The following is a 12,131-nucleotide window of genomic DNA, read 5'->3' as shown; positions in this document are numbered from 1 at the left end:
AGTTCACTTTGAAATTAAATTTTGGTATGTTTTAGCTTACCTCAAGGGCATCCAAGATTTAGGTGTCTTTTTTTCCGCAGTAGTTTCAATTTTGATATTTTTAGGTCAAACTGTTATTGTCTGACAGTCATATCATGCAGGTCTATGGTCATTGTCTCAAAGAGCATGCACAGAGTCCAAATTAAAACAATTCCCCATCGTCCAAATTAAACAATTCCCCATCGTAAGTACACATTGATGGCCTAAGACACGAAACGAGCGGTTTGTGTGAGAAAACGAACGGTATTTATATCGTTTTTACCTCTTGTAACACAGCCACGACCAAGTGATCTGAGGGCGCGGGCGCTTCCTTCTGTGTGACGTGTGTGTAGACTGGTGCATAGATGTATACACTAGATGTCGCCTTGGCTACGGCAGTTCATTGGAACGAATGTCTTTGATGCGATATCTAGTGTATATATGTCTATGCACCAGTCTGCGCACACGTCACACAGAAGGAATCGCCCGCGCCCTCAGATCACTTGGACTTGGCTGTGTATAAGAGGTAAAAACGATAAAAATACCGTTCGTTTTCTCACACAAACCGCTCGTTTCGTGTCTTAGGCCATCAATGTGTACTTACGATGGGGAATTGTTTAATTTGGACGATGGGGAATTGTTTTAATTTGGACTTCTCTGTGCATGCTCTTTGAGACAATGACCATAGACCTGCATGATATGACTGTCAGACAATAACGGTTTGACCTAAAAATATCAAAATTGAAACTACTGCGGAAAAAAAGACACCTACATCTTGGATGCCCTTGAGGTAAGCTAAAACATACCAAAATTTTATTTCAAAATGAACTATTCCTTTAAGGGGGACAATGAATTCCTACTAGGTGTAAATAGGGTCAATGTGACTTGGTACCACAGCTGCAAAATTTGATGTGGTGGTTTTCACACCTTCAGAGCAAAAGAACAAACAAGCATTTTATCATATCACTAAACAAGTTGTGAAAATGTGGTTCTTCGATTCAAAGAAACAACGTCAACTCATGCAAATAACAGCTGAAGTGAGATATTTTAAACATTGTAGACATGTCACTCAAATATATCATGTAAAAAGCTTGTGGTTAACAGCTTGTTTCAGCAGTTATTGGAAAAAATATTTAGCATGTCTTCAGAACAAAGGTTAACTAATATATATTATAGATATAAAAAAGCAATCAATAAACACAAGAAAATATGTTTGATTATTATGATTAACCATAAACAGGAAGATTTTTTTTCTTTCACACATATGCAATTTATTTCTTCTACAGCGTACTACAGTGAAGTAAAGAAGTATAAAGAGTCAGAAAGTTTATAGTAAAACTCTGACGTCTCATGATTTTGAAACAGTTCAAATAATACATTAAGGCATTTATTCAATGTATTATTTTAATTCTCTGATCATATAAAGCACAAAGAAAGCTAAGATTTGATCTATGTAGTACTGCTACAGATTTGTTTTCTCCTTTTCCAGAGATTATAGCGTGTGGGTAGTTATATGTTATAGTTGGTCTGCCTACTCTTCCATAAAATATGATCAAATACAGATTTCAGTAGAAGGAAAACTTTGACAACTTTTGAAGATGTAGTCAAAGAAGCAGCATATTAACAACACAGCTGGCATGCATGAACACATATTGTTGCTTTGAAATGCAATACTTTTTCAAAGGTTTTCAGATTTTTGAGGAGACTGCGAGGGTATCAACCACTGGTATAACACAGAATGTCTCAAAAGTTCCTGTATTGCTGAGGAACTTGGATAAAAGCTTTCATGGCAGGTATAAAGATTAAATGAACCAGATGGTCATAATATTTCTGTAAAGATCTGAAAGATAAGTGTGGTTCTTGTTGGAAGTGCAAAAATATCCACAGTATATAAATCACATACAGGTAATGAAAAATAAAAAAAATGAAATAAAAATCCACTATACAAATTGTGTTTGCTGCTAACATATGAAATATTAGACAGAATATACAATATAAAACAGACATATAAAATAAACTTTACAACTCAGACACAGTAAAGACACAAAACAATATCACAAATATAACAACGTTTCTAAAGTTCACTCAGCAATGTGCTGAACTGTGACATTTCTGAGTGTGGTCAATGACTTCCTCTGGAGTTATTGCATTTGTGGGAATTTGCAGCCAAAAACGATCCTTCATAGTGGGCTTTATCCTCAGGTTCAGTTCATTGCACTAAAAGAAAAGAAGACATTTTCTTCTCTAATGGTCTCAAAGCAAGCTGCGACCCTTGGCAAGCCACGTCTCTGTCTTGCTTTTGCAGTAGATGGCAGTGGGTGGAATAATTAATTCTGGCACAAGAATCCCACAGTGAGACGTACTGCACTTGGAGATCTAAATTCTGCCAACTTGATTTTTCCCAAAAAGACATTGCTGGAAAGAGACATGTTGCCGTTTCACATAGGAATAGCTTTCGGATATTGATCATTAAATCATGTGGGAACTAAGTTCTCTGGTCAAACCTCAGCTTCCTGTGAACATGCGTCACGATGGCGCAATTGTTATTTTTTCCTCAGAATCTACATTATTTCAAATCAAAAGAATATTATGTCATGAAAGTGCTAACTGGCCTGATGACACCACTAGACACACTGTCCCAACTCTTCAGCAATACAATTAAATAATAATCTTTGTTTAAGTTGCTTGCAAACATTATTGTGCCAGTTGGGTGGTTATTCAAATAAAATAAAACAAATCTTTGTTTTTGACAGAGAAAATATAAACAGGAAAAAAGACTTATTTAGCTGCTGGGGTGAAACTTGTTCACTTAAAATATAATTTTTAAACAATACAAAATGACTAACCACACAAATTAGCCAGGGTCTATTGCTAAGAGAATAGAACCATTAAGTTCCAACAGTGCAGAAAGGGAAATGATCAACAGACAAATAAAATGTAATAAAACAAAATAATTGTCACAGAACGCTATGTAGTAAATCACACAACGAGGGAGAATTCCTAAATAAAGCATTTCATAATTCCACAGGAGGGTATATCACAGGAGAAAGGCAAATCCACACTAACACAACAGTTACACATAGACAAGATCGGTTACGGACTGAAAGACACAGGGAGTATTACGGCGTTTTCGTTTAAAATGCTCTCCGTCCACACTAGCATTTTCAGGTGTTTTCCAACGTTCCAGTGTGGATGAGAAACTTCTAAATTCACCTTTACTGCACATGCGTGAAACCTATTAAAAGCTCACTGAGATGATACAGATGGAAAAATAAATAATAAAGTTATCTCGCAATTCTTCTAACAGGATAATTTTATTTAGCTAAATATCTCACCATTCATTGATGTGTCCAGGTCGCACTCAATCACCATATGTTTGGTCTAAAACGCAACTGCTCTCCTGTATTGGCGCGCGCTATGACACATCTTCTGAAAGAGTACTGAATCTCCTGATCAAAACACAGGCAAAGAAGAAACAGAAACAAGTGATGGCATATGTGAGCAAATGCATTTGTAAAATAGCGCGATCATCAACATTAAACAGCCTATAAATCAAAGCTGCCTAATATTACCGAACAAAATTATGACCCAGGAAGAGTGAAGCTTTAGAGGAGTTGATGGACTCGATCTACTCCATCTACAGTATGTGGTGATTATAGTTCTGAACCCTATCTGGATGTAGCCTTTGATTTAAAAAAAAAAAAGTTTTTCTCGATTTTTGCAGCTTTTTTTGGCTTAAACTTTTTTAATGAAACTTACCCACATTTAAGTGTTGATAAAAAAAGAATGCATTTAGCTTTAGAATAAACAGGGTTTTTTTAAGCTGAACGTCTGTTCTTTTTCCTTTCGATACATTGCATGTTCCTAACCCATACAACAAAATATTCTGGGGGCCATGATATGTTTATTGAAATGATGAAAAATGCTTGCGGTGACTGGCAACTTTTTTCTTCTTTTTTTACGCTAGTGGGGAAAGAGTTAAATGATGGCTCCACCATAGATCCTATTACTGTATATGGCCTCATATGTTTGGCATAGTTCTTTTTCCAAATTGTATTTCAAATACTGTATTTAACCAGGGGTAAATCTTTAATCACAGTCTTGACTGGAGCATGTCGGTTTCTCTGTCCGACACGATTTGGTCCTCAATCTCTTCAGGCAGGGCAAATAGTTCCCAGCGGTGTCGCGGAAGTCTCTGCGGAGAAAGATGTAAAACACAGGATCCAGCAAGCTGTTAAGGCTCAGAAAGCCTCGTGTTAACTGATAGGGCACAAACACAGCCTTCTCCCAAACGCACGCATTGCTGTGTATCAGCAGTCCGACGTACTTCACGCAGCCGATGAAATGATAGGGCCCCAGCACCGTGACAAATACAGCAACTAGAAGGGTGAGCAGACCCCTGATGCTCCTCTTCTCCTCGGATAAAAGCGAGTTGATTGCCATCAGTGAGCGGACGGTCTCTCTGTGGAGACCAACAATGAAGCTCAGGGGTATGATGAAGGACACAAGCAGAGTAATCAGCCTGTAGGTGATGAAACTACCCTCTGAGGGATACTTCTCGATACAAAGAGTGTAATTTTCCTGCTTGGGAAAGAGCTTGTCAAACGCGATGGTAGGTGGCACCGCAATTAGTATCCAAATGGCGAGTGCTATCCAGCGGGCAAACCTCAAGTTACGCATATGCTTGAAGCTGAGAGGTCTGGCGATGGCCAGGTGACGCTCTAGAGCGATGATACACATGAAGAAGATGCCCGCGTAAATGCTAATGTAAAAAACCAGACCCATAAACTGACAACTCCGGGTTCCGAAGCGCCAGTAGTGTCCGTTGGCATAGTAGTCTATCCATAAAGGCAAACTCAGGAGTTGAATTAGATCTGCGATCAGCAGGTTAATGACGTACACGGGTAGAACGTTCTCTGATTGGATTAGTTTGTAGAGGCCATAAAGCGCCAACAGGTTCAAAGGGGTGCCAATGATGAAAAAGATCCCATACAGGATGGGAAGGAAGATGCCGTCTTGACTGAAGTCGATTCCGCAAGCGTTTCCCACAGCTGATGGGACGCTCAGGTTGGCGAGGGCACTTACATCGAAGTGGTTCTCCATCTTTTCGCTATGGCGGAGTGGTATTCTGTTATTTACATGGTTTTGAAGCATATTCACAAAACAGATAAAAGTTTTTTTTGCTACCGACAAGCATTTATGTAACAGTTTCATCTGTGGTATAATCTAAATGTATGCAGCATTATGCTTGGGGAATAAACATTTACAGAACAAGTATTTCAAACTCCTGTAGGGGGAATTCACTTAGAATGAATTGCAGAGTTTTAGTTCCCACTTCACATGAGGAATTATATACAGTAAATCAGGTAATGGCACAAATATGCCCACAAACCCAATGAGTTTGAATGCAATTTGCACGACACAACTTACATTTATGCACTTAACAGTTGCTTTTATCTAGTGACTTCCAAGTAATCCAATCCTTTAGAGAAGCATACTTCAATCGAACCCCTTTGGCATAGTAAGCACCATTTTCAACTTAGAGGAACTGGACTGGAACTATATAGCATCGCTCTATCAATATAAAGAGCATAATTTATATAGAAAGAAGGCAGGTTTTATCAAAAGAAAGATTTATCAGTGATATCATTTAATGTGGTAAAGCACCATTTCGCCACATTTAGTTACTGGTTAAACTGCATTGTGGGTGGATTGTGGGAAAATAAAAGTATTTACACAAGTGGCAAAACTGTTTAGTGAATTTGCTATTGTTAATTCTCATGAATAAGACTGATATCTTAAATCCAAAGAATAAATATGGATTTAAAAAGATGACTTACCTTAAAGGTTTCGATAGAAAACTGAACTGATGCTGACTTCAGAGACAACCCAATTCACCGCATTTGCCACAGGAAAATTATATAATTCAGTAAAATAAAAAGCTGAGGACTTCACACTCATTCAGTGTGAATAAGCTCAGCCACACACGACTAACCCCGACTCACGTATACATGAGGAAATGTGTCAGGAGGATGTGATGTTACTTATTGCAGAGGCTTTACCGGCATTTAACCCAACTGCACATACAAATATGTCTAACCAATAAAATACAAAAATTGAGCCATACATCCATGTGAAACATACACACATGCATGTATACATAAATATTTAACTTACTTACCTTAATTTAAATGTAAAAACTTTCCAAAAAATAAAAATGCACTCAGTAATGTGTTTGTAAAAAACAATGTTTTACATGACATTATAGAAATGCTCTGTCAGTCACACTTAAATGTAACATTTTAGTCATGTTCTATGTAAAATAAAGGTGCCAACTGAGCAACTTTTAATGCCAAAACTGGATTTAAAATATTAATTGTTTTAATTAATCCATCAAATCCCCATTAAGGTAGTGACATTTTGAAGCACTAACAAGATCTAAACATGACAATAATTATTAATGTGCTCTGACATTTGAAAAGCTGCAAGATGAATTTAAAAGATGTGTTACACATGCCGAAGAAGACTGTCTGTTCATGTGTCAAAGAACTGGTTAAAGTGATGTCAAAGACACGTAATGCTGGTGTCAGACATTGAATTGCATCATCTTCATAGAATGCAGCTTGGCATGAACCTGGAGAGTGAAGGGTAGATTAAAGCTTGGAGCATTTTTTTTTTAAGGCTGACTGCATACATATTTCATACTCGCAGGTCAGGAAGTATAAAACTGCACAGCTTCTATCTGCTTTTAAAGGTTTTATCAGTCCCCGGTTGATCTAGAACTCTAGGTAACACTTTTCAAGCAGTCTGAAGTGGCATTTCTTCAGGTTCTTGGCGAGTCCAGCCTGAGGGAGCTCCCCCAGCAGCCTCAAGAGTTGAAGCAGATGTTTGCCTCATCCTTCAGAGAGGATGAATAACTTGTACAATTATAGGACATTTTATATGGTGATTTCTTGTGAATGTCTTAGAAGAAAGTCCCCAGGTCCTTTGAAAGGAGGGACAACACCTGGTAAAGACCATGGGTTCAATCTCAAGAGAACACATAGGCCTACTCAGGGGCGTAATTTGTGTGTGTGTGTGTGTGGGGGGGGGGGGGATAACCCCCCCAATATTTAAATCTATGCATTACAACCCCCCCCCACAACCCCCCCAATATTTATACCATGATCACATGAAAAACCCCCCAATGTTCAAACCAAATCTACGCCCTTGGGCCTACTAACAGATTTAAAATGTTTAAATGCACTATAACAGAGGTTTTCTTTTAAAATGGTTTTGCACCAAATACCAACTAATACAATTATTTACAATATTTATTACTTTGTATTAAGTTGTCGTTTTTTATGCCCACTATTGAAGGTAGGCAATGTTTTTATATACTGCATATTTGTGTGTGTGTGTGTGTGTGTGTATATGTATATATATATATATATATATATATATATATATATATATATATATATATATATATATATATATATATATATATATATATATATATATATATATATACACACTGTATATTTGCATGTACATATCTTTTGAGGAAATCTCAGGACCATACGTGTCTTTGACAACAATTTAACAATTTTTTGTCTTATGAATTGAGTCTTCTTTATAAAGCATAACACATCAGTGGTGTAAAGTATTTGATTAAATGCTACTGTACTTAAACCTGTGAGTTTATTTTTTCCGTTGAACACTAAAGGGGATATTTAATAAAAAAAAATGTTGTAACCAGACCGTTGATTAGACCCATTGACTAGTAGGAAAAAAATACTATGGAAGTAAATGGCTACCGTCAACTCTCTGGTTGCCAGCATTGTTTAAAATATATTTGTTTGTGTTCAACAGAAGAAAGAAACTCATACAGGTTTGGAACACCATGAGGAAATGAGAACATTTTTTATTTTTGGATGACTAATCCCTTTAATTATCTTTTTGGCTACTTGGTGGTTTTTCTGAATATCAAAGATAATAGCAAATTTTACTCTCCACTTGACTTGACTACATTTTTAAATAAGAAAATGTACTCTTTACTCCAATACATTTGTGATTGTTACATTTTGCATGGCACCTAACTTTTTCTGCAGCAGTTTATTTCTGCCACAAAAGCAGCAATATCGCCATCTACAGGGCATTGAAGGTACTATATCTTCTTGTGCGTTTTGCCTTTACTCACCAAAACTTGTCAACACGGCTAATTTACTTAAATGCGAGTGCAATAGTAAGTTGTTGCTGAATCACAGGTGTTTCATATATGAGATGAGGAGTGGCTTCAGCCAGTAATAAGGCCGAAACCAGCAAGTACGGTGTGAGTAGGTTTTGAATATTTAATTTTGCTAAACAATATTTTATTCATCCAATATATTGAAGAGATCTTTTTGAAGGATATTGGTTTGCTCATCCACTTTTTGAGCACTTGAACTGAGTGTTTCTAGACGTTTAAGAGGCTGTTGTGTCGGCCTTGATTTATTGCTACATGCCTCCTCCAAACGACATGAACCCACACAGCAGATTATGCAAAGTGTCATGAGAGATGGCGTTAAATTACCTGATATCTCAAAGCACATAACATTACAATAATAATGAACGTAAACAATTTGCAGAGCTTTTGTTCCACCTGACTGCAGCAGATTCCTTTCTGCGTTCAAAGCTAGCTTGCTATTAGCTAGCATCTCTGAAATTGCCTACCCTACCTTTAATGTTTGATGTATAAACCTGAAGAGAAACATTTTCAGTTCAATTCAAATTAAGTGCTTTTGATGCACAGTAAATATTGTTCCAAAGCAGAAATTGTGCTCAAATTATTGCATTAAACATATATATATATATATATTTTTTTTTTTTTATTAACAGGTAAAAATCCCAGCACTATACCTATAACATTAGATAAAAGTGTCAGTCAAATGCATAAATGTAAAGTAAATGTAGAAGAATGTAAATTGCTCACCACAGACTTCCAAGTAATTTTTCCAACATGACGTCACACAAGTGTATATTTGTCAAAACTGGCACAGCCAATGTGAGACCTAAAAGCATTTAGCTGTTTGTTATGAGTTCATTCACCTGCAGATCAATAGGCAACAGAAAATAAGCCTAAGAGGAGTGAACTTTCAATAAAACTATTGATTTCTACAGTGAAAAGACTTACAATATGTCAAGGCACAGCTTTGCCGATGTACACAGCTTGGTTTAAGTGTCAGGCAGTGGTGTAGTCTACGTGATACGCAGGTATACGCCGTATACCCACTAGGAAATGCCAAGTATTTCCGTATACCCACTAAAAAAAGCGTGAGGATACGTAACAACTTCGTTTTGTGACAGAACTTTCACACTTTCATTCATAAATTCACCGCGTCTGTGTTTGCAATGGACACAGATCAAATCGCGTGAATATTAAAAACTCAAAGAGACTGCAGTTGTTCAACGCGTCTCTGGGAATGAGCGCTCAATGTGTGCTCTACTACACACACACACTGAAGCAAGCGCGTGCTTGTGTCAGCGCTTCACTGTAGCTATGAGGACATAATGTAGGCTACACATAGGGTTGCCAACTTTGTCACTATGAAATGAGGGACAAAAGGTGGGCTGGTTTTGTGCGAAAATACAGTGTATGATTTTTAGCCATTTGTCATAATGATAGCTAACTTAATAAAATATTAATACATAACTCTCGTGCCATGGCAAGTACTAAGACGAGACGATGACGAGACTGCACCAATGTCCAAAAACGCTGACTAAGACTAAATTAACATGCATTATTGTTGACGAAAAAAGACGAGAATGTTTTGCATAAAATAAAAACTAAGATAAAATCTCTCTTCATTTTCGTCTCCAATCGTCTCTACTTGCCATCATCAGGAGATAGAATATTCATCTGTTATGAACAGATTAATGTTAAAACTAGTTGCATTTAAAAAAATCTATTACATTTTTTTCAGGTAATTAAATTGCCAAATCGATTATCGACTTTTTTTGTGTGTGTGTGGAGGAATTGGCGCATTTACAACGTATACTGATGCGCGTGAGAGGAGGGGGGCTGTGATTGGATGATCATGATAGGTTAGGTGTGACGTGTTGGGTGTGTGTGTCTGTCAGCGACGGTGATCATTCTCAAGTGTCGTGATCAGCCCTGCTCGCTGCTGTTGTATCAGTGGTTAGATCAGCGTAGTAGTAAAAAACGGGACAAGTGAGGTCCCGTACGGGACAAATCAATTAGGCTCAAAATGCGGGACGTCCCGCCTAATTCGGGACAGTTGGCAACCCTAGCTACACATGACACATGAACTTCATCACAGCGCTGCTATGAGAGTCACTTCATGAGAATTTCACCATTTCATTTGATAAAACTATCGTCATTCATTCGTATCATACACACACAGAAATTGTAATGTCTTTACGACCTGTCAAAATAAAAGTTCGGTATAAACTCAAAGAAATTATGAAAGAAATTGCACAGTAAAATGTACTGTAAAATAATAATAATTATGAAATCTATTAAAACTTATTTTAAAAAGGAATATCACACAAGTTTTCATACATGTTTTAATTTAAACAGTAAACTTGCCAAAACAATAACACAATTTTCTTTCAAAAGCACCATTTCTAAAAGTAAATTTGTATTTGTGCCTATAATGTTTTATTTTTATTTATTTTTATTGTCAGCTGATAAAACCTGTGCTTCAGGGACCATATTCATATAACATCTAAGGCTAAATGTAGAAAATCAGTCCAGTCTCCTCAGCTGTAAATGTCATTGGCTGTTAAAGTCTTGTGTTGCTTATAATAAATTGACATGTTGATAACACTTAGTCTCATAATGCTCTCAATTACATGTCGTTGCATACTGTATGCATTAGTGAGTGTGGTGGTGCTTATGTGGTGATGAGACGGGTTAGTATGAGACGGGTTAGGCGGGGGGGGGGGGGGCATGGGGGTCATGGGGGGGGGGGGGGGGGGTCACAGTATACTCACTACAAAAAACTAGACTACACCACTGGTGTCAGGACTGGCCAAATGCAGTTTGAGCAAAATAGCAAAGCAATCTTCAATGTTCCCTGCGAGGAACAAACAAGCACAGTGCGCAGCATCCTTCTGTCACAATCGTGTCCCTCGCTCAATCAATACCTGAGCATTCAGAGACTTTATAAAAAGCCATTGATGTCTGGAGATAATGCAATATCATAATATGGTGGATCTTTCTTTTCTCAGCCCAACAGATGCACTCATGCTATTAACATACATTGATGATTTAGTACACAGGTAACTGAATTTTCTCTTTAATTAACAAATCAATACGGTGACTGCTTTCTGTTGTTGTAGTGAAAAGGTCATTGGTGTGTCTTTGTAGGCTGAATAATTGAATTTACATGGATTAAAGAAATTTTGAAGAAGTTTAGCATTCATCTGTGGCCAGACCTGTTAAATAAACCCATTGCAGGTGATCTGTGACACCATGGCCCTGGTGATTCATGAGCAAACTGTAAGCGCTCTACCTCCGGAGGTCCCATCTGCAGGGGTTGCTTGCATGCAATACATAAGGGGTGAAATTGTAGTTGATGCATGAGCACTCTGTGAACCAATGGGATTTGGCCTAAAGAAAACAGCATGACAAAATGCACTTGCAGAGAATTCTGCCTCCACATTTGTTACAAGGCCGCTTGCAAGACGTAAATGAAAAGGCTGGCAGAAGAAAGGCTTGTTCACGGTGACTTTGACATAGTGATTTCATAGGTATGCTTTGCTGGGACTTCTTATGGGGGTGACCCATTTTATTTGGTTTCTGATTTGTTAAAGTGGGGGTGGTAAGATAATGTTACTTTGAAAGCCTAGACTGAACATGGAAATGTATTGAATCATTTACATTTCATTCAATTATGAACATGCGGTAATGTCAATCTTCATAACAGAGTCATCGGTATACAACAATCTAAAAACTAGAACTTTTAAGCTTTAACATCTAAATGCATCGTCATTGTATTCTTACATTACTTAAGATAAAGGACTTGCATGGAAAACAAAAAGAGATGTTTCATGGGTGTCCCTGGTCCACTCCATATTAATCTTCATTTGATTGGAACAGATCAACTTGGACATTTTGCAAGATAACT

The 12,131-nt window shown here is 37.3% G+C and overlaps 1 protein-coding gene across 1 annotated transcript; it reads right to left on the bottom strand.

The window, feature by feature from the left end:
* Positions 1 to 1,281: 1,281 nt before the first annotated feature.
* Positions 1,282 to 6,036, bottom strand: LOC307010587 (G-protein coupled receptor 4). Its single transcript, XM_079635376.1, has 2 exons — positions 5,859 to 6,036; positions 1,282 to 5,128 (listed from the first exon to the last, which is right to left on the bottom strand). Exon 2 carries the CDS (start codon positions 5,119 to 5,121, stop codon positions 4,108 to 4,110), a length of 1,014 nt encoding a protein of 337 aa, XP_079491502.1. The 5' UTR covers positions 5,122 to 5,128; positions 5,859 to 6,036; the 3' UTR covers positions 1,282 to 4,107.
* Positions 6,037 to 12,131: the final 6,095 nt, after the last annotated feature.

Source organism: Phoxinus phoxinus (genome assembly GCF_949152265.1).
Source record: "Phoxinus phoxinus genome assembly, chromosome: 14".
NCBI classification, from domain to species: Eukaryota; Metazoa; Chordata; class Actinopteri; order Cypriniformes; family Leuciscidae; genus Phoxinus; species Phoxinus phoxinus.
Note: the sequence above shows the minus strand (reverse complement) of the source record. Positions and strands in the feature narration are given on the sequence as shown.